Source organism: Lipophrys pholis, assembly GCF_963383615.2.
Source record: "Lipophrys pholis genome assembly, chromosome: 5".
NCBI classification, from domain to species: Eukaryota; Metazoa; Chordata; class Actinopteri; order Blenniiformes; family Blenniidae; genus Lipophrys; species Lipophrys pholis.
This window is the reverse complement of record NC_137628.1, coordinates 16,751,530-16,775,459: the sequence shown is the minus strand read 5'-3', so window position 1 is coordinate 16,775,459 and position 23,930 is coordinate 16,751,530. Positions and strand designations below refer to the sequence as shown.

At 39.9% G+C, this 23,930-nt stretch overlaps 1 protein-coding gene across 2 annotated transcripts; it reads right to left on the bottom strand.

Moving 5' to 3' along the window:
• Positions 1–1,985: 1,985 nt before the first annotated feature.
• gga3a (golgi associated, gamma adaptin ear containing, ARF binding protein 3a) lies at positions 1,986–16,296 on the bottom strand (the record flags this gene model as incomplete). Of its 2 annotated transcripts, none has more annotated exons than XM_080463469.1 (17): positions 1,986–3,096; positions 3,305–3,415; positions 3,608–3,777; positions 5,197–5,396; positions 6,306–6,697; positions 6,778–6,851; positions 6,957–7,169; positions 9,199–9,324; positions 9,431–9,512; positions 10,533–10,670; positions 10,927–11,007; positions 12,508–12,611; positions 13,181–13,304; positions 13,389–13,487; positions 13,589–13,664; positions 13,815–13,899; positions 16,260–16,296. In XM_080463469.1, 17 exons carry the CDS (start codon positions 16,294–16,296, stop codon positions 2,986–2,988), a joined length of 2,223 nt encoding a protein of 740 aa, XP_080319595.1. In that variant the 3' UTR covers positions 1,986–2,985. The 2 variants fall into 2 exon arrangements, with proteins under 2 accessions (XP_080319595.1, XP_080319596.1); XM_080463470.1 differs by having other exon boundaries at positions 12,508–12,590.
• Positions 16,297–23,930: the final 7,634 nt, after the last annotated feature.

Sequence of the window (23,930 nt, the reverse complement as noted above, 5' to 3'; positions counted from 1 at the left end):
TTTGCTAGTGGACACATGTGTTATACTGGAATGATCTATTAAAAAAATAAATAAAATCATGCCTGGATTGTGGGAGAAACCCCACATTTGCTTTGGGGAGAACATGCAGACTCCACACTGAACCCTCTAATGATCAAAGGGTTTGAACCAGGAACATTTCTTTGATTGTGCTCCAGGTTGTTCCTGATACATATGAGCTAGTCTGCGTTATTAGTTTAAGCACAGTGTATTGGACTATACCTGTCACTTAGATCTAGATTGGGTGACATTTTATTGCAATTTAATGCAGAAAACATTTCACATACTTTTCCTTGCTCTTCTATATGCCATGAGTTACAGTGCAATGTTAAATCTGTTTCACTTGGTTCTCAGGAGGCTGTCGTGAATTGGAAGACGTGGCCAAACCTGTCTTTCAAGCCGTGGGTAATTTACAGTTAAAGATGAATAATTGATACAGTGGCTGCAGTTCTGTCACGAATGTCAATGTGTGCTTGAAGTAATATTAACCTCACTGTTAACAAGAGTTGAAGGATTTTGAGATATGGTAGTAGAAACCTACCGTAATTTAAAACAAGGCCCATTTATTTTCATTGGAACACCTTTGATTATTCCAGTGCCTGCAGAATACTGCAGCAGCAATGATATGCAGCTTCAATGCAGATAACTTCAGAAATGTAAGCGCAGCTAACTGACTGTGCCACATTTGTAGTTAACCTGCATCTGCGGGCGAAGCAGCAGAGCTGTATTTGTAGGTTACACCCATGAAAAAGTGGCTCGATCTTCATTGATTGCTATTGACGCTCATTAGATGGATCGTGAAATTCAAATATGAAGAAACAAGACATATTAGCAATTAAAAAATGTATTCTCTTTTAGCAAACAGGAGCACCTGTGGTGTGTAGAAGAACCAGCTCTAACTTCACCGTGCTCCCACACTGCTGTGCCATGGCATTTCATTTCCTCAACCAGTAAGTGCTTGTGTTGGTGACTCGGACATGAGCAGCTCTGCCGAGCTGATCCAACTGGCGTTCAATGGAGCTGAAGTCGGGATTGCTGGCTATTCCATCCACTCTGATCTCAAATTCTGGAGGTGGCCTCTGGTAAACCCCGCTCTGTGGAGGCCAGCGTTGTAATCTTGGGAGGACAGTTTGATCCCAGACAGCAGAGATTTGGGATTGCCTGCGGCCGGATGCAGAGTTTCATCTTGATACGTCTCTGCACTGAGAGGAGCCAATCACACATCTGATTGTCATCACTTTCGTTTCTCGTCTCATGGCAAAATGTCTCTGGTTTGAGATTTGGTGCCTTTTTCTGTGGAGTGTGTATGTTTCTTCCCACAGTCCCGAAACATTAAAATCCTGATCCAACATTGCCAATGTGAGTGCATGGTGAGTTGTTACGGTCTCTGATTGTCCTATGATGGACTGGTGACCCGTCGACGGTGTATCCTGCCTTCACTCATTGTTAGCTTGGATCAGCTCCGGTGCCCTACAACCCTGAATTGGATTAAAACGGTATCTATGATGGACGGGTGGTCAACAAAAAACAAACAAACAAAAAAAAAAATGGCAGAAGATGTAACACAAATAGATATATTTTGTCTGATGCACTGCTGTATTTATCTTTGAAAATATGCAAAGAAAACTCAACAATCTAAGACAAATAAATTATTTTATTAGAAATATGTATATAATCTTTACAGCACTAACAATCCCCAGAAAGACAAAAAAAATAAAAAACCCAAGAAGTTACATTTTGGGATAAAAACATGATAATCACTTTGAAACAACCACTAGGTTTTTAACATTATGTTATCATCAAGGCTGAAACAAAGCAAATGTTTTTTTAGTTTACCACAGAAAACTCACACACAAGGAAAACATGTACTCATAGAGAATGATCTACCCTTCAGTGTGCTTTCTACATTGTTACAGGTAGAATGTATCTGTGGTATTTGACTAACCTCACATATTGTAATTTTTTCCCCCCCGAGGGGTCTACTCTTTGTCGAGCATATCCACTAAATGCATACAGACGACCTTTGCCCTTATTTGCTCATACTGGAAGTGCTGAGGAAAAAATAAAAAAGCTTGTCTTTGTCTATGACACACGGCTGTTGTAACAAGACATGAAACTCATTTAAATCCATCTATCGTTAAAAGAAATACGTAACTTACGGTGACACGTTTGAATATTGGCGAACATTCATAGCATTAATGCTCCGTCTGTCTTTCGTTGCAATACTGAATGTGTTCTTTATAAACAAAAAAAATACCCTGCAAAAAGAAGACAGTCTTCAATTGCAAGAGAATAAGTTATCGGATTAGACACCTTCATCCCAAAACCAGAATAAATAATACAATCACAACAATAAACACTGAAAGATAAAATAATACAGTGCTAAGTGTAAGAGTCTGAGCTATGACTTAAGTGTAAACAAAAAGAGATTCTTCAGCTTAGTCACAGAGTGGATCTCATCTGCTTCAACACTGCTATTAAACACAAGCAGCAGGAAATCTGAGTCACACATTTGTAGGTTTTCGTGACACCTTTCAACTTACGTTTTGCTCTATTTAAGAGCGTCAGGCAGACAGTAACATAAACTCCAACCCATTCAGATATGCTTTAGAGGTGACAGGAGCAACTGTGACTGCTAAAATGACAGCGAAATGGTACAATATCATAAACTTAATAACCCAGCAGTATCAAACTTCACCAGAAAAACCCATAATAAACCAGTTCAGATCAGGTCTTACATCCCTCTGAGTACTTCTAGCACTGGCTGTAATGACGTTACACGTGTGCTACTGGACTTTGGCTACCTCAGTCGGGCATTGCAAACTCCTCAAGGCCAATTACAGTTTATAATTAATTCCACATTCCTATAAAAGCCATCCTTTCTGCCTCTTCTTCTGACCTTTGTGAGCCTCTGACAGTCTAAGTAGTTTCATAAGACTTGCGGCCATTGCAAATAGGACGGCGGGGCTATAGAGAGCCCCATTTATCAGGAGGCGGAAACTCGTTCACCTCCCCCACCTCTGTGAGTGGCAGCTCTCCAAGTGTGAATGTCAGTTTGTATCTCATCCGAACCTTTTCCTGCAAAGCATAAACACACAAACACTTTCAGCTTCGGAGCATTTATCAGCTCCAAGAAATATAAGAGATCTTTTGCACTGAGGACATGGTTCATCATCACATCTTCAAAGCATGTGAGACTGTAAGAAGTGGTAATGCAGTTCAGTGTCTATATGTGCACATACAAATTCGCATATGTCAAAAAAAGAAGCTCCAAGCCGAACACTACCTTGAGAGGATTGGCAAGCAGCATGACCTGAGTGATGGCAGCGGGGGGAAGTATCGGGTTAAAAGGAGCCAGCTCGGTTCCCGAGGGAGGCTGAAGTCTCACTTTCATCATCTGGAGATGGAGTAGAGGAGACATCCGTGTAAATTCAACAGCAGCTGCAAACTGGCTAAAAATGCATTTCATACACCACGGTTTATTTTTATGAACCGAGCATCCCTCTAAATTATCATCTAAATATGTAAAACTGTGTAGCTTCTCGGGGAACAACAGTGATTTGCGTAATGCACATCGGTTTTTTTTTACCTTTGGCACAGCGGCCTGGAGAACAACGTTCTTGACAGGCTGCGGAGAAGTGTTCAGCATAGATACCACCATCACCAGAACATCTGGTCTGCCTGGGGGGCAGTCGGTCGCAAAATGCAGCAGAACACGAACACCACTTTTGTCATAGGCCGTCACAGGACACACTTTACCTAAAACGCAGCGCATTCAGAAAAAAAGAAACAACAACAAAAAATAATAGTCAAGGTTTATCACTACAGAGGCAGACTTTCACCACACACAGCCACACAGACTTGTAAACCAAAGTCTTCCCAAATAAAAGGCATATTGTTTACAATATTAATTATTTTGGCATGAAGCAATCCTTCTGCACATCTACTGTTGTTCATACCGAGATCGATAAAATAGCAGGCTGTCTATCGTAGCTGGTGTAACAGTGACAAGTTCCTTACGCACTTACATTAACTTTGCCACCGACGCCACAAAGTGGCAGCAATGTCTTACGTTCACATGAAATAACTAGGGACTTCACTGAAGTCACTGAAAGCATTTAATAAAAGCTCCTTTAAAATGTTATAACCAAACATATTGGATTTACTTCAGATTATATCTTGATTGTATAAATAGAAACAACAATTAGTATACAACATTTTTGATTTGAAAGGAATCTATTCTAATGCATATTGCCCATGCATAACATAGTGCGCATTAAAAACCACATGGTTACTTGAACTAAGTACACTGATTACTGAGAGATTTTGTGTTGTCTGCTCTGTTCTGGGGCTGCCTCAGCAGATGACGTGAGCTGCATGTCACATTTGGTGTTATTTCTTTAGTTGATGCGATTTAGAATGCCATTTCAGCACTTAAAATAAAGTGGCAGTGGGATTCAAAATGGGTAAACATCTCATTACAAGCTTGCTTCCCACATTTCAAGGCCACCACTGAACAAAATACAAAGCTAATATCACGAACCACACCAATTCATGGCATTCGGATTTTCTGAAATAGTAGAACCAAGTTTTAAAACTTAGGAAAACTTTTACTGGTGACATTATTGCTTTTCAAAAGTCTTTCAATGTTCCCACGTCTTTCCTCAGATATGGTGAAAGTTTAAACGGCTTTTTCACTGATGCAAGCTGGACCTCAATGACCTTACCTAACAAACATCCTCTCCAATAGGCCACGTCTCAGACTCAAAGGGGCCACCAGACTTACTAAATGTCACTCGTGTAACTGTATCTCTAAGTTATTGAAGCTATTAAGCACATAGATAAGAGCCAAGCTGTAGAAGAGGCATTTAAGTATGTCAACAAGTAAAGCAGAACTTGTACCCGAGGTCAAAGAAATCTAATGGAGAAATCCCATATTTTAAGCATTAAAGAGATGGACTATTTATAAATCTGTAGTATTTTACCACAACATTTTCAAGACATCTTTATATAAACAAAAACTCCAAACACAATGGAAGCAAATTCAAGATGATGCCTCTGTTCATGTGACGCTGAACAGCAGTGCGATTGCCTTCTTTATATCATAACACAATAAAACATGCAGAATATGACTTATAAGAAAAATGAAAATCGTTATGCGCACTACATGGAACTCACTTGGATTGATGGCCTCCAGTGGGACAAACACATTCGCTAATGAGAACTCCTGCTCCTTGGCTGCATCGGCCTGGTTCAGTGGGAGGACGGGGGACAGGGAGCACAATATGGGGCAGTCATCTGCCTGGCTTGTGGTCAGCGGAGCAGTGGACCATCCCTGTGTTCCCCCTGCAGCCAGTGAAGTGACTCCAGCCTCTGGACTGAGGGCAGAATAGCAGAAAAGATATGAATTCTCAAGTAGCAAGCTTCTTAACTTAATGAAACAACATTATGGATAAAGTGTCTGAGTGAGGAGTGGAAAGTGAATACTGCCTAAACTATAGCCAGCATGGTGGTGTAGTGCCTAGGACTCTTGCCTCCTATTCAGAATGTCCAGGCTTATGGAAATTGCTTCTTCTTCCTCTGTGACTTTTTTGGGTACTTCTCCCACAGTCCCAAAACATGCATTTGAAGCTAAATTGCTGTGGGAGTGTGTAACTGTCAACTGGTAGGACTCAGGAACTCTGCAACCCAGTGTACAAGACAGATGGGTGGGTGGATAAAAATGGCTGGAAAGAAAAGCTACTCCTCCTTGGAATTTCAAACAAATATTGCATTAATTCAATGTATGATGTGAAAGCACTTGTCCTAACATTATAAAAAAAAACTACAACCACCATCAGACTTTAAAGGTTGAAGCTAAACACTTGACCACTACGTCAATATGCTCCAGCAGTGTTTGCAGAAAAGCGAACGTCTCATACTTTAACTTTAAGGTAATATGTGGTGCATAATAAAAAAAGAAAACATTCAAGCATACACTCTAGTATGTATTTCTCCTTTCAATGTCAGCTTTTCTTAAGACAATGTTTAGCTGATGCCATTATCGTCATGATCTGTGACCTTTGACATCCTTTATGATTGAAAGAGAAAAGTGAAATCGCAGCACCTCCACCTCCACAAGGGAACAAAAGGAATGGTGCAAATGGGAATGGATATTCCAAATATTGCGTCTGACCTTAATGGGTTTAAAATTCTGAGATGAACAATGACATTTTAATGAACTTGCGTCAAAAAAAGTTGTAAGACTAAATGCAACAATGAATTACGCCTCACTGCACGTTACTCACGTATTCATACTGTCCAGATCCAGCAAGGTGAGGTCTTGCAGGTTGTGAGTGAGAGAAGCTGATGATGGGTGGAAAAGTCCAGATGAGGAAGGAACCTGCTGTGTCGCAGCAGAGGTGACGGAGGGAGGAGGCAGAGTCATCTTCGAAGACTGAGGAAGAGCAGCTGGGGCCACGGCGGTGGTCATAACTGAACTGACGCCTTGAGGCAATATGACTGAAGTTGAGGGCGTTGGGAAGACAAGGCCAGAGAGGTTTAAGGCGGAGGCAGTTGTAGAAGTTTTGGCAGGGTTAACTGAGGCTCCCATTGTAGAGAGGGAGTCGAGGAAGGATGAAGAAAGGACAGGGACTGCAGGCAACGTGGGGCCAAACACATCCAAATCACGAGTGGAATCCTGTGAGGCATTGGAAGAACACACAGTTATTAAAAATAACAGTTGGAAAAAATCTAATCTGAAGATATTAGATTAAATACCTGTAGAGAGGACAAATGATTACTCTGATTTTTAAGTGTCGAGTCACTCAGAACAGGGGCAGGGTCACTGAGGCCTGTAAAAAACGCACACAACTTGTCAAAACGCGTCAAATCTAAATGGTAATTGGAAGAATGAACCTGAAACGAGAGCTTATGAATAGACGGGGAGTGAATGTTACCGAAACAGAGCAGCTCTTCATCCAGCAGCGAGAGTGCAGCAGAGGGTGTGCCGACACCCTGCGACCGAGCGTCAGTGACGGCGGGGCCGCCCAGCAGCTCGTCGGAGAAAGACAGGGCGGGCGCTGGGAGTGGCCGCTCAGGTGGAGAGGGGCTCTGCATGTCCAGACCCACCAGGTCAATCAGAATCTCCGAATCGTTTGAGTGCCCAGAGCCTGTCAAGTTTTAGATGGAGCAAATATCCGCATTAGAGATACAGACTTCTAACTTCCAGAAGCATATTTAGTACACATTCACTGAAATATGTCAAGCCTGTTTGTTCTTTATAATTTCAGCTCAAAAGTCAGAAAATGCAGGATCAAATTAACTTCCTGTTTCTTCTTTGAACAGGAAGCTATATATGTCAGGACAAAAAATACTTTGAATATTATGAGTTTGAAAATAACCCAAACCACAAATTCTTTCACTGATATTCACATTTAGAGTCAGATGTGCTTGTATGTATTGACATGTACATGCATAGACAATACTACTATTGGTTTTTATACATCTACCAAGCAGAGCTTTACATCTGGCTAGTACCAGCACAGCCTACTAGATAGAAAGATCAAATTTATAATCGTACATCACATTTATTTTTGACATTTGCTTATTTGACTTATGTGTACACGCTCATCTTCGACCGTTTTCTTTTAGCGCCAGTGTGGATGAGAAACAAACTTCATTGTACTATTGTACAAAAGTATGGCTGCAAATATTCACTTGATTTGATTGAGACGATAATTTACATTCTTAAAGGAGACATATCATGCTTTTAAATCCTTCCTTTTTACATATAAATCATACAGTTGTGGTCTATACAACGCGAAACTGCAATGCTTGGGTCTGAATTCCTCATTATTAGAGCTCCACAGGCCCCTTTTCTACCCCTTTTCTGATGTGCTTCTGAGAGCAACTCGTTTTGGGGCGGTCTCTTCAAATGCAAATGACACACTTCACACCCCGCCTCCTCTCCAGGTTGCAGAGGTGACACTCGGTTCAACTTCACCCTGTTCGGCCATCTTTGTAGTTTGATAGAACAGATACAATTATCTAGCGGCGCAGAAACTTTATATTCACACATTATTTACAAAATGTCAACAACGGAAGATTTGTCCATCCAGCCATACATGTTGGAGCCAGAGTCGGACCCGGCGGAGCGAGATGAAAATGACGATGATGCACCTGAAGAACAACGTCTTCATATGGATGTAACGCAATGGTGTGTTACTATATTTACACTAACTTCTCCATCCATGCCCACTACTACAATACTGCCTGTATTACAACGACTATTTAACACAGAAGTTACATTCTAATCTAAAACGAGCACACAGCGCTAACATATGAAGACGGTGCAACTGCTAATGCTAACAAAACAATGACAGGGACGTCTTATCATCACACTTTTTAGCGTTATATACAGCTTACCGAAGTGCTCTGTTCGTCGTCTCCATAGATAGAAGGAACTGACCGCTCAATCAGACCAAGTCTTTCGGCAAATCCTTCTTTATACTGGCGGAGGTTGCTGAAGCAGTCGTCCTTAAAGTGCTTCGCGCACACAAAAATGACCTTACCCACAGATGTGGGTACATTTCTGTGAAAAATAAAACTCAACCAGGCACTTGGAAAAGGTTCTGATGCTGGGAGACGGTGTAACGAAGCTTGTGGGTTACTACATCCAACAACCGAACATTTTGACTTATCCTCTCGTAACTTCGGTTGGACTACAAAATCGCAGCGAGAAACAAAAATGGCGGATTGCTCGAAGTGTCGATGTCCTAATTTGGCAGTTCCGCTGAGAATACTGTGACGTCATTGTTCAAAAAACGTAATAGAGAATAGAAAAATCGAAACCGATCGCAAAATATGACCAAAACAGAATATAAAGATATCAACGGAGCACCTGAAGAGACTACTTTGAACTTTTCTGTACTTCTAAACACTCTAAATATACAACAAAATGCATTTAAGGGCTAAAAAAGTGGATTTAGCATGATATGTCCCCTTTAAATATATCAAAACACAGTTGACAGGTTTATCAACCTTTCAGCGTTTATTGCGTTCCAACAGCCTGCGGTGTAACAATGTATATTTTGTGTCACAGTAGGAAACCTTTAGAAACTTCTCTGCTAAATGACACAATCATAGTTGAGTGAATTCTGCAATTAAACAACCGAGAGGCACTACTATCCAAGCATATACCTTGTTTGACTGCTGATGGTCGTTGTTGTGCTTCCTCAGTCTCGCAATTGATTTTGACGCCTTCGACAATCTTCTTATAGGAATTAATGACATGCGAGAGGTCATCACTAGCCTGCAAGATGTCCCCTGAAAGGGCCATATTAGAAATTTAGATGAGGAAAAGTGAGGAACCCTGAGTCAAATGTTAACGTTCACATGGATCCAGTATGCTGCTGGTGTTGTGGTGTTTCACCTAAGCTGCTGTCGTCATCCTCGGTTTCTGTGGCGAGCTGATAAATGGTTTGTCTAAGTTTGTCACAGTCACCATACAACTCCTGGAAAGAGAAATGTATTCAAAGATCATTGAAAAGTCATGACTTGGATTTCCCGTATGACAAATCGGACGGAGTTATGGTTACATATTCCTTAGAGACACACGAGGTTTATAAGGGATGATTTACATATGGAAAACATCAATTAAAAAAATAAAAGACAAACTATAAAATTAATGACCAGGGTTTTTTTTTTTTAATCAATTAAAACTACAAAAATAAATTGCAAATAACAAAACACTCCCATCGGATGCATTAAGAACAGGGACACAAAGCTGGACACCCAACCAAGCTCACTAGTGTAACCTAATGGCCCAGTAGCGATGTTCTGCATACGGCCAAGGCTTTTATACTCCTGACTTCTTAATAAACGTAATGACTGAATCTGTAGTCGAACCTCACGCAGTTAAAAGAGGAAGCTGCCGCAAGGATAAACAAATCAAGACTTAATGCAGATATAAAACTGTACATTCAACTATCAACTTTGTCCGTCTTTCTCTCTATATCTTCCTACAAGGCCTTTGACTGAAGAGCTTCAAGTTTGCTTGTTGCTCTCTGTTTGTTGTCATTTTCTCTCTTTCTAACCATTAATTTCAACAAATGCAGTACAAGACGCCATACCTGAATCTGTTATTGGTTTAGTTTTTCTTCTTCTCCACAGTACGCTTGTTGATTTATCGTTTTAAATTCTAAAAATAACAAGCTTATGAATGGAACTTTCGTAAAATGAACAACTGAATTTGATTCAAGCCATTTCCTTTTGTCTCATAAATGACTTTAGGCCGTTTACACATAATTATCATCTCATCCTGGAAATACGTTCTTTTGATAGGCAACTGATAATTAATAAAGGTCAGGGTTGTCTTGCATCGAGTTTCTTTTAATTGCATCCTGCAAGGTGGGAAGAAACACAATTCGGTTACAACTCTGGGGTCGTATTGGTAGCCTTGTGAAAGAGCCTTCCAGTAAGGGCTAATATTGGAAAATGAAGAATTTTTTTGGGTAAAAGGTCAGAGAACAAACCCTAATGAGCTCCTTGTCTCCGTCGGTGGAATCATCGAGGCTGAAGTGAGTGAGCATCTCATTAAGGAGTTTGACACTGTTGTTGGCTGCCTCCAGTGTGGACCTTTGTTTGGTTGCTTTCTGTGCTCTGGCCTCATCCTGGCACAAAACAAATCAGTCAATAAATGAATTTAAACCGACAGAGGAATATGCTGTTTCTTTGCATTGCTGAAAATGGCTGATCTGCAAGAAAACCTGCAGATGAAGGGGAAATCGTGTCACATCCAGCTCTATGAGGTGAAGCCATTTTGTAAAAAAAAACAAACAAAAACATTTCCAAAACATTTAAATGTTACCCGAGGTCTCAATAAGTTAATTATGGATCCATCTAGCCAATAATTTCAAAGTAACCCACCTCCTTGACCATGCTCTTGATGAGTCGATTAGCCTCCTGCAGATCTTCCGGCTTTTTGCTTTTGAGCAGCTCTGCTAATTTCTGCAGTAATATGAGAGAAGCATTAGAGAGAATGTTTCCCACAGAGCACATTAGAGAGCAGCCGCCACTCCAGCTCCTAGACCTTTGAATAAACATCTATCAATCATCTGCAGCAAACACAAAGTAAACAGTAATGGCTTGTTCTTGAGTGGAGTAGTTAATAAAGCATGTAAACCCCGTGTCAGAAATTAGGCCTTAAAATGTGGGATTCTATAAAGCAAAGTCTGGTGAGAAAAGGTGGTGGGAAAAAGACGAAGAGGACAGATCCTCATCTTTTAATCTTTTAAAAACTCTTAAGCTTTCAGTGTATTGAGAGAAAATCTTGTTATCAAACTTCCCCATTCAGGAAAGAAACGATCAAACCACACTGCTATTAAAGACTATGACAGAGTTCACCCATTGATGAAGACATTTATAATGACCACATTCATTCTATGTTTAAAGCAAGAGGGAATAAACAGTTATTAGAACGAGAATTACGAATCAACAAAACTCTCCTCAACATTGCTATCAGCCAATCTATACTGTGTGATGTACTATCGGTTATGATGCTGCCAGAATGACAGACACAAGTAAGTCATTACACAGCTTCTTCATGGAATTCAAAGTTAACACTGCTCTACTGCTCTGAATTTGCAGCAACACATCGATTGGCGGGATCTGGTTCACTCATGTGGCTTCTGCTTCTTCCCGTGAAAAACTGTGAATGCAGATTTTTATTTTTTGTGATTCATTCACCCTCTTCCTCGTCTTTTCCGTCGAGGGACACTTTTTTTTTTTTTTTTTGTTACATCTGTTACAGTCATGCCAAAAAATTAGGATACCCTACAAAAGCCTTTGTATTTTATTTTTTTTTACATATTTACCTTTAGGAACATTTGATATAAATGTTAATGTCGAACAATTCTAGCAATATACATAAACAATTGAAATGAAAGAAAACTTTTTAAAACGTTCTGTAAAATGTCATAAAAAAAAGAAAGAATGCAATTTCTGGTGAGGAAAAAGTTAAGACACCATACCCACTAAGAGCTCGTGGGTCAACAGTCAATAAAACATGCTAATACACGACTAAATTGTGAATGTGAATATGTGTGAATGCCCTGTGGTGGATTAGTGACCAGTCCTGGGTGTACTCAGCCTTAGCCCACACCTGTGACCCCTGAATTGGATAAAGTGCAACAGGAGATGGATTGACAGAAATGTACAAGCCTCTTTGACGTGTGTCTCCTCGACACTGACGGCTTGATTTATGCAAACTTGTCAATCAAATCTGAAACGCGCCCGTCTATTTGGAGGTCCTCTGAGTAAAGTGTCGCCTCACAGAGACATTCAGGTAGATCTCCTCTCACCCAACCGAGTTCTACACTGACACACACGACGACTCAAAACAAAACTTGAAACCACGTCTCTCTAACAAAGACAAGGGGGAAAGGCATTAAGTGCAGTGGGTAAGCTGCACTGTTCACAAATTCACATCCCCAAAATAGCTTCTCTTACCTTGCTTTTACTCTCGTCATCAAACACAGGATTCTTTGGTCTTACAGAAGGAGATGGTAGAAACGTGACATCCAGAGATATTTCTGGGTCAACGGAAACAACACCTTAAAACACAAACGACAGCAGGTTGCCGGAGTGCTTTGGTAATGACAGCTTTGAGAATTCAAAGTGACAACGTTTCTTTAAAAAAGAACAACATCACATTGTCTGTAAGCTGCATGACAGAAGGGGGCGACTTTGAACATTGTGAGAGCCACAGAAATGTTTTGCTCCTCACAGACTGAACATCCGAATAGTGATTGAGCAGCGCAGACACTGATACATCTTGATTAGGCCCATTAAACATTTTGAAAGCTCAAATTTAATCAGCAATTTAGTTGGGGAATTACAGTGTTTTTAACATGAAGTGAGGTTCAAATGTGGTTAAAATTGACTTGGGGATGTTGGTTAACGAGTCACTTTTTGCTGTATAAAACAGTCAAGGATAAAAATGATAATTTGTCTTGTTTAAATTCACATGTTCATATCTGAATTCATTGTAAAGTCATAAAGACAAATGGAAATGATAAAATGAGCTGAATGTAAAAGCACAAGAGTGTGAGAGTTGGGGGTGAGCTCTGCAGAGCAACTCGTCCTCCCAGTGAAGAACGTTATTAAATCTCGTGTGTCTCACCTTGTGTCTTCAGCATCTGATAAGCGTCGCAGATTTTTGTTTCATCAGGTAGCGACACTGTCCAGCAGAAGAGCATCTCGATCACTTTTCTCTTTACCTTTTCTGATATTTTGTCTCCTAAGTACTAAAAGATAAAACACACACACAACTTAAAATCACACTAAACATCTCCGCGAGCAACGAAACAGGGTTTTCGGAACTAACTTACTTTGGGTGAAACCACTTTAATTAACTCGTTTAAAAATTTAAACTTTCCAACTTCATTGTGAAACCTTTGCCCACAGTTTTTCATGCACGCCTCCAGGACCTAAAAAAAAAAAGCAAAACCACAGGAAATATACAACTTTGAGCTGTGCGAGGTTATGCTGAAGTACACAAAGATTGATAAACAATGATTACACTACAAACCGTTAATGCTTGCATCGCCTCCCACTCCTGAGGAGACTGAATCTTGTATGCCAATAATCTGACGGATATTTGTGGGCTATAGAACATAACACAGGATTAAACAACGCTATGACACAAGCAATTCCCATCTCTGTGTGTTTACCACGAGGGCATGAATGACGTAATTAGATGTGTGTGATTCGACGGTATGGGAAACACAATCTTCACCGAATGAATGTGGCCATACCCTTCTAGCTCCTTGTTGACTTGATCACAGAATCCCATGATGTACTCCCAGTCCTCATGCCTGTTGGAGGGGTTGGTGGCTTTGTCTGAAAAAGAAGAGTGGAATACCAAGTGTCGCAATCACCTCCGCATTTGCTGACAAAATAACTGCCTTTCCGTGTCTCCTTGGTACTTTATGCCTTTGCACCCAGTGCTTGACCTTCTATGTGTGAGAAAGGACAGGAAGATACCAATAATCAATGCTTGAAAGTGGATAAATGGACATTAACACCAATTTGCTAAGCAAAATCAAAGTAATACGCCAGGAAATTGCCAACACTGTAGACAACTTATCTGGTACCACCAGGTTTCTGTTCGTTCTACCCATCTCTGGACTCCTGGATTGTGTTTTTTCTCCTCCGCCTCCGTACTTACTGGATGTGAACAGAGACTAGCAAACGACACTCAGCATTCTATCGTGCATTTTGAAATCTCAAAGTAGTGAGGTACCTTGTTCTCTCAAAAACAAGGTGAGTTTTGTTTCAAGACTAAACCTAAAAAATAAATAGTAACAACCAATTTTATTACAGTAGTCTCAAACTGTCTCTATTTTTAAAGCTTCTTATTTGACAATACTTGGAGTGTGGGCAAGCTTGGGTCAATGTGAGCCATTTTCTGAGTTATGCTTCTAAAACATTTAGACCACAGATGGGGAAACTGTTGGACTCCGAGCCACACGCTGCCCCACCTGCCTTCTTTGTGGTAAGCAAGATAATTTCCAAAAATTGTAATGTAGGGAATAAAATGAATCACATGTAACCAATTATACAGTTTCAATTGTTGCTTATTGTAAAAGTTTTTTTTTTAAGCTGGAAGCGAACAAAGGCATGCATTTTAAATCAATAAGGTCAATTTAAAGCTTATCAGTAATTTACATTAAAATAGCAGCTGCAATTCTTATTCATCGCAAAACTAAAATCAGCCATCTTGGCTTAGACCCAGGGGAGTTAACAGAGTACCCCAGAAACCTTGCAGGGCACATTTAAAAAAAAAAAAAAAAAAAAAGTGCTCAGTAAGAACACATTTAAAAGGAAGTTTGTAACAAGAAGCATTTAAAATCCCCCAGTACCTTTAGAAAAGCGCTCAGTTTTAAGAAGGCAGATGACACTCAGGGGCGCTAATTCATTGCACTGAGATATTTACCCCTTTTCACTCTCCCATGTATTTCTGTTGTATGTGAATCTTAACGTTTCGGCTCTGTGATCTATGGTCACATGGTCTCACATCACTATGCTATTTATTAATTCTTGGATTTGCTTTTAGTTGTTCTGAGCTGTGCTGTCTCAAACTCTTAACCTAATGATATCCAACCTGGGGTCAGGAAACCTCTTGAGGGTTCCAAAAGGCCTGGAGGACCGGTGTCCTGCAGGTTTTAGAACTCTTCCAGTTGCAACACACTTGATTGCAATGAGGGTCTCCTTATTGGGAATTTTTACAAGCGTGATGATCGATATGATCAGTGGATTTAGACGTGCTGATGTAGAGACATCTGAAACAGGACACTGGTCATCGAGGACTGCAGTTTGACAACCCTGTATTCAAAACTAGAGTTGCACAAGGAAACAAGCACCTGGAGCAGTTCAGAGAAGCTGTCAATGTCCATTTTGGTCGGAGTAGGTAAGTGTTAGGCTTCACTGTAATGCTTTGGCAATCTCTACAGGGAGAGGGTGTCTGCAACTTGTTTCAGAATCACTCCATTGTCACTTATGCATGTTTTTGGAGGATTTCTTTGATTGTTTTGCAATGAAGTTATAATGTTAATAGCCTTATATCAACACTGTTGTAATGGGAGATACAGAAATACGACTAAAGTTGAGAGAAACATCGTTTTTTGAAGCAAAAGCAATATGTCAATCAGGACTTTTTCTTTCTACGTTATGGCAATTTTCTGATAATACTTAAAGAGGACTTAAGATTGTTGATGAATAAGTGCCTGCATCTACCCGAGGTCATCTACGAACAAACAATCCACTGCTCTTTTATCCAACATTTCAGTCTCGTTCAATACATTCCCTGTTTAAAATCCTGCAAGCTGCTCGCTCGTCCACTTTGTTGTTGTCGTTTCAGGAGCTGTTTGAACTTTGAAAACGCCTGATGGTGTTTTTCAACTTGAAAACGCCGATCATGTAGGTTCTACACTAGATTAAAATAATCTCTTCCTCCTTTTTGGATTTACAGACTTGAAGCCATAAACCCTGTGGGGAGAGTTATTTGACCGACTTGCAGCAGCTTGACTCTCGTTAGCCTCTTCCTGTCATCACACAGACTAAAGAACTGTCATTTTGCACGGACAGTTTTGTCACACGTGTCTCGACATTGTTTTGGACATTGACGGTAGCGCAGCACATGCTCACACGGCCTCGAGATGAGAAAACTGTGCGTGAACAGAGTTTATTCGAGTACTTACTGAGCCAAGACTCCAGCGACTCTCCATCATCCGCCATGTTTGTATTCTAAGGCAAACAGCGCGTGACTCCTGCTGCATTCACGTGCCTCCGGACAAATGGGAATTCAGAGACCTGCTGTCGTCCTCTGTGTGTTTGCGCGAAACTTTACATTTTCTTTATTATGTATAATAAAGTAACTGAAAACGACAGTAGATTATAGTGAGAAAATTACAGATATGGCGAAATTACCTTTGTAGAAATAAATAAAAAGTGCGCATAATATAAGACAAACCATCCACAATGTCAAGTAATATAAGGTACACAATATACAATAGTCTTTACTAGATGTATTATTCTATATTAGATGCTATAAATACAAAACAGTACACATGATAAGATAATATGTCTAAAATATAAAAACAATAAATGTGCAAATAAAAAACATGATGTATACACAAGGTATAAATACAGTATGAGATGTAATATGAACAACCCCCATTCATTCATCCATCCATCCATCCTCGATACTGCTCTATCCTGTGCAGGGTCACAAGGATACAGGATACACTCTGGACAGGTTGACAGTCTATCAGGGCAAATACAGAGAGACAGACAACAGCACACTCTCACATGCACACCTAAGCCTGCTTTAGGGTCACCAATTATTTTCACATGCATGTTTCCAGACTGTCAGAATACCCGGAGGAAACCCGCACACACGGTGAGAACATGAAAACTTGAAACAGAAAAACCCAGCCAGTATTTGAAACCAATGACATTTTTGCTGCCCTATTATGCAGCCCCATTATTCTATATTAGACATAACGAATAAAAAACAGTACACAGTATCAGATAACATGTGCTATTAAAACATATACAATAGCAAACCATAAGGTATAAACACAGAATGAGACAATATATGAACAACATAAAGTTCAATAATATATTCACAGTAATGGATATACATATACTGTACCAAAGCTATGATCATATATACAACAGATACAAGACAATATAAACACAAAATAAGCCAAGAATAAGATCATGAATACGCAGAGTTCTACAGTGTTTGTTTGTTTCCTTAGTTCAGTGTGTCTATGTGTGAAGCAGTCCTTTGGGGCCTTAAACCATTACAACATGCTGAGGCTTTCCATAAACAATAGATTATTCTTATTTTATTACCTATATTCAAATAAAGACTTAAATTGATTTATTCTCCTTTTAAGCATGTCCTATTTGCTTTCTTTTAATGTATTTCAGTTCTTTCTCTGTAAAGCATTATAGTTTGAATTGTGTCTTAATGGCGCAATACAAATAAACTTGCCTTGCCGCGTGTGTGTGAGACTAGTGGGAGCAGTGCTGGTTGCTGTTTTAGCCACAGGTTTTGTTGCCTGCCCTCCTTCACATTTTTTTTTTCTATTTAGGATCAGGCATGTACCAGGTAGCATTGAACGGAAAAGAACATACCAATGTCAACAGTGATGAATAAGAAAACAATAGACGTAAACATATAGCAGAAGGAGGTCCAGCCATCATAAAAATCCACCATAACAGGTTGATTTATCACCAAATTGTTGCAAATTGGTTTGATACTTTGGTTTATTTCAGTTTTGTGAACATGAAAATACATGAAAGATATGACATGGTCACAAGCGGCATACTTTGCCTCAAGTTGAGTTAATTATTTGCAGAATGCCGGACTTCCTGCTTCCTCACTAATATGCTATGGCTGTTAATGGCTATCATAAAGTGAAAAAGAATAGAGAATTCCTGCTGGAGGCTTTTGTGATAGGCTTGATTTGGCTTTTAATGAAGCCTTTTAAACTTTAGATCGGTTGACTATATTGTTCTGTACAGCTGTTTTTTTGTTTTGTTTATAATCATATGTTTAAAAAAAAAGACATCTGAGCGTACAGATGTACCTGTATATGACAATGCTACACCGTAGCAAGTGCCTGCACATGTCAAATAAGCGAGATCATAGCTGATTCACAGTGCTTCACTTGAAGGAATAGTCTGAGGAACCTGTTAGAACGTCATCTCACCTTGTGTACCTTTAAGGCAATAAGTATGATCACTTGGAGGTTTCCAATAGATTCTGCCCCCACGTCATCACAATACACTCTTGTTATTTCACAGCTCTCGTCTAGCACTGGTATAAAAGAAACAGAATGACAGGATGAACAGGGTTGTTCTGATGTCTGGATGGCACAACAAAAAATTTAAAATTTAGAGACATTCTGTTACAGACAGGTTGCACAGTTACATATACTCCTGGTACACATATGACAGGGTACACAACCCAAGTCAAGGTTTCCAACATCGATACAGCTGCTGTTGTGTCAATTCTGTGAGTTTCTGCGAAAGGTACTGACAGGTACTGCAGGGGTTTGATAAAAGAGCCTGCTTTTGTGAATTAGGTGAAATCTCATCTTTGGGGTTGCATCAGTATTAGGGTAGGGTGCCACATTTTTTACCAATATCTATAATAGTTTTAAAAGCCTCTGGGTCTGTGAAGTGAAGAATTCTGCAGGATTTGATGACTATTACAAAAGAAATCACTTATCGTCACATTTTCCTTGAGTCCTTGCTAGAAGTGAAATACTGTTTATCGAACTACATTTAGAGTGTGCCCTTCTACATGTTTTAGAACTTATCATGAATTTGTCTCTTGAGTTATATATATTTATGGCTGAGGGGATGCCCAGTGTTTGGGACAAACAGTGCTGAGGATCATGACTGTCGTTGCTGAGCTGCCATTTCCAAGTTGAATGAAGGCCAGTCTTCTCATCAGTTGAAACAGATTTGATAAACCTCCAGTTGGTAGGAGACCTTTGATGAAACAGAACCGGCTGCAGCAAATGCATTCACCGCATTGCCGGCAAAAACCTTTGAATCCTCCAAGATAAAAGGAAACATGACAGGGGGAAAAAAACGTTTGGCCTGATTAGTGAAGCCTGCTGCCACCCCTATCTCACTCCTCCCTGCAAATCCTCTTGTTGATGTTGACAGGTGTTGTTCTCATTTCAAATTTCTACATCACAGCTTGCCTATGTGGTGGAGCCAACATCTCATAGATCAACAGATTTAACATTTGTTTACACATTAGAAATAGAAAGTGTCCCTTATTAAGCCCCCTGGGGATCTCAGGGAGCCACCACTGCCCTAACCCAGACTCTGAGCAGCGTTTAATTGTGAGGGATCTTTTCATATCTTCACACTGGCAAATTCATACAGCACTCACAAAATGAAAACTGTAGCAAAGCAGATTAAAATTGCTTCTCTTGAGCTGAAATGGTCATCTTCCTTGGGGTGTACCCCGCCTTCACCCATAGTCACATAGGATTAGCTCCAGTGTTCATGATTATGAGTTAGATAAAGCAACACAGAAGATGGACGGAGGGATAACAAACTCTATTTCAAATATCATTTGAGGAATGGGGACAGACGGACAGACCACATTTGATGTGAAAATAAAAGTCAAATAAATAAACTATAAACACAGTTTCGTTCAGTAGCTTATTAGTTTAAGTAGTTAATCTTGTGCTTCTTCTTTCTCTGTACGATATTTATTGTTGTTGTTGATAAATCAGTACATCAAATTTTTCTCTTTTTTCAGTTGTGAGTTCAGATGTTTGTTGGTAGTCAGTCCACATAGCTGTTAGAAGCTCAGGGCCATCAATAAAAGCATTAATTGTTCATTCGCAAAGAAATATTGTTGTTGTGACGAGACTTTAGCATCTCATCGCATGCAGTTTTCAGTCAAAATGTTTTTAAATGTAGAATTTACTCTGTTTTTTCCATCCACTGCTCCTTTCCTTGTTTCACAGATCTCTTCTCTGTGGTCTGTTTCACCGGCAAATGCTACAAGTTATTATGGGGAAATAAGAAAGATACACTTTTATTGGAAATGAATCTAAGATACAAAAAAACACAAAGTGAACTCTTACCCATGCAGCTTTTTTTTTTTTACTGTAAAAATGACTATACGAATAAAGAAGGAATCATATCTTTATCCATGATGTACACAAACACAGAATGTAATTAAATAAAACAAATATAAAGTGTCACTTGTTATGAGACAAGATAAGAGGAAAGTGTAAAACAAACAAGAGCACTCAATTATGCAATCTTTGCATTCCTTACAAAATTGGATTTTGGTGCAGAACATGCTGGCTTAAGACGACTAAAGCAGTTATCAGTACGATTATATGCACAACATCAAAGCTTTCTCAACTTGGAACAGAAGTGTACCTGATCACATTGCGTCTAACTATGTGTTACCAGTGCACAAGCGGTTTTGATGCCGAAAGCTGTTGCTCACGAAATGTGCACACACACCAAGTTGAGTCAGGGGAGAAAGTAAAGAGCGAAAGGAATTCTTTAATCTTTTACCGGGAGTGTCAAACATGCAACCTTTATCCAACGAGACAAGTCAGAAGTTGAAAATTATGGGACGTTTGAGCCTTCTCTGACTGCATTCAAAGTGCTTCAACAGAAATTCAATGGAAACCAGGGCTCTTCATTCGGGCATTTCTGAAGTGTATATAAACATGTCAGATCCGAATAGCCCATCTATGTGATTACTCCCAGTTATCAGATTTTCTATGGTAATGAAATGGGCACTCAGAACCGAATAGCAGATGGCATCAATGCTCGCGGCTGAGCAAACACTGATGCAACACTAAAACACCTTGACAGGCTTTTTGCTTTTGTTAGACCTCAAGTGAAACCTTGTGACAGGTAAAATACCAAATTACACTTCATAGGTTCTTTATGATTAACTCTTTCAAGATGTACTCATAGAGTTTTTCATTTAAACTTAGACAAAACTGTAGAGTTGTTTCTGGGCTGATACTCTGTTTTTCCGAGATGGGTGTATGTCGCTCAGGTGTCCATGCTGATATGAGGAATTTGGCCCAAAGCAGTCATACTTCAGTGGAAGACGGGCCTGATTTTATCAGCAGAAGATATCCAAATTTTCACATACTGTTTACTTCAGCAACTCCATTCAGCAGACTTGCTCATGAACGCTCATCTATTTTCAGTTGCAGACACTGCCAGCCAACCTTTTAGTGGTGGTGAAGAAAACAATGGGGACTTTATGAAAATCTTCTGGAAATATGCCCTAATTGTGTTAGTTTTATTTTCATAATGTGATCTGTCCTCTCCTTAAAGGAGCACTATGTCAAATTTGAGTTTTCCCATTTTATACATTTGGCGTCTTTCAGAGTTTCTGGGTTTTTTTTCTGATTGGCAGCAGGTGCAGTGATCCAGATTTGGAAGGATGCTGTGCAAGCTTGGACATCAAGTTTGATAATCTGAAACATGTTTGGCACGTCCATTTAGTGTGTTTGAGATGCAGTAGTGGGACGTCAGTGACTGCAGGGCCTTCTCTGCAGGCTAAAGAAAAATATCAGAATCACGGACGAATGTTAATTATATTTTGTTCATGACTAAATAGCGCTCCCTGCACAAAACTGGACCTCACAATTGAAACACACATCAAATCTGTACAACAGAGCAATTGAACACTGATTGAGAAAAGAAAGGATGGATTTTGTGTTCAAAGAAATCAGGATTTCTGAGTAAAATGATGTAATTTTCTTAATATTACAATTTTTTGAGGTTATTATTGATTTTTTTTTTTTAATGCAGCTGAGCTTCAGTAGGAGAGTTGTACACTTCAGATTCATTTCAAAGTATCTATCCGTGATGCAATGACTCTTTCTACTGCATTTCTGCATCATGACGTGGTTTTTATGGCCATAAAACGTTATTGAGGGGTGGATTGATTCAGACAGAGCACTACTGAAGGCCGGGGTCTGAAATGCTTGACCGCTACTGTTGAGATGACAGCGTGACTGTTGCCGCACTCAGCTCAGCCAGTTATTTGTTTTTTTTTAAAGAAAGCATACTTTATAAAAACCCCTTTGGGAAATTACTTCTCTGCATTTTTACCCATTCCAATTCATAGTTATACCCTTAACTACACATACTAGAAGCTGTTGAAGGTTAGGGGTCTGCCTCTGGGACCCCCAGTGGTAACCTGTTTGCAGATCAATGCAAACTTGCAATCCTCCACTTCTGTCGTCTCTCCAGGTCACACACAGACACAAAATGACAAAGTGAAGATACATACATAATGTATGATACATCTCCATATGGAATTACAAAAGTTGGACAACAGCCAGCAAGGCATAGACTTATAACATCAACAGAAATAATTTTACTCCCTCAGCCCACACAAATGCACAGGGACTGTCTGCAAATTGCAGTTTCAGACCAAGTGTTATTGTAGGATCATGTGAAGGACGCAGTGATTTTGGTGACACTGCACTGAATACAAGTCTGTCTTTGCTTTTTCATTTGTAATTCGCAGACGGTCCCTGCACTCTGGTCACACAGCTGGCTGCTCATGGAGAACGATGGTTTTTCTGCTGCTCCAAAGAGAACGACTTTTGACAAAAAAGGGCTTGTAGCATATTGTCTCCCTCAGACCGATGGAAAAGAGACATCATTTGTGTTTGGACGACATTTTGTTGAGTTATTGATGCCGAAACTTTTCTGAACTGCTTTCAACAGGTGTGTTTATCTGCGTCTAATCCACCGATGAACTCAAACTTCTTCACATTCCGGGCCGTGCTGGAGTATCTGACGTGTCCCTGCACCCGAGCCTTTGTTTACTTGCTATTACGCTCTAACGAGCCCGACCTGCCATATATAGCATAGCACCGGCCATGGAGTTTGTCAACATGGTCAGAGGGGGACAGCACAGATGATTATGGACATTTCTTCCCAGACTTTATTTCTATGTTTGGCGGAGTTATACCTTTATTGTTCCCCCATCATTATTATCTGGTTCAGGCAGGCTTTGTGTTAAACTGTGTGACAACGTGAGTGAGAGGGATGTTGTTGCCATGGTGCTGTGCTCTGAGTGATGCATTTGAATTTGACCTAATATAATCCGAACTCCGAGTTTCTCATGAGAACTATATATATTCTTGGAAGAACTCCACTCCGATCATATCAGTTAATGGATCAAAGAGCTGCACACTGATGGGCAAAGAGTGTGCAGCTCTTGGGAAAAGGGCTCGTGAGCCGCGGGGTTGGCCACCCCTGCTCTAGGCCACCCCTGCTCGAGGCCATGTCAGCCCATAAGTTGTTGTGGGGTGAAACAAACTAATGTGTGGAGCTGTCTGTGTGCAGGAAGGCAGCCTGCTGCACATTGGGTTTTATCTAAGGATTTATTGATTGAAGTAAGTGGTGGAACTCCATTGAAACGAAATCTATTCATTGATCATTTTAGATTTTTGCATTTTGATGGCATCTCAAGATATAATATTCTTTTATTACTTTTAAATTGATTTAGGTTGAATAACAGATATGGACTTCCATATGTTTATATATCCAAATCATGTGTATTTATTATTACTTTTTTCAGTTCATGTTCTAATGTCAATAGCCGTGTCTTGTTTGAACTAAAGCCTAATTGTTTGCTCGGGTGTCTTTGCCCGTGGCTACATATTTAGACGAAATGTAAATTCTGTGGTACAAAGATATTTTGTGACATATTTTCCACACAGCCTTGTCTTTATCCAAACTTCCTGCCTGCGTTTTATGAAACGTAACATCCATCAAGCCAAAAGATACAGATATGTTTCATACACCATATAGTTTGCTTTTTGTTG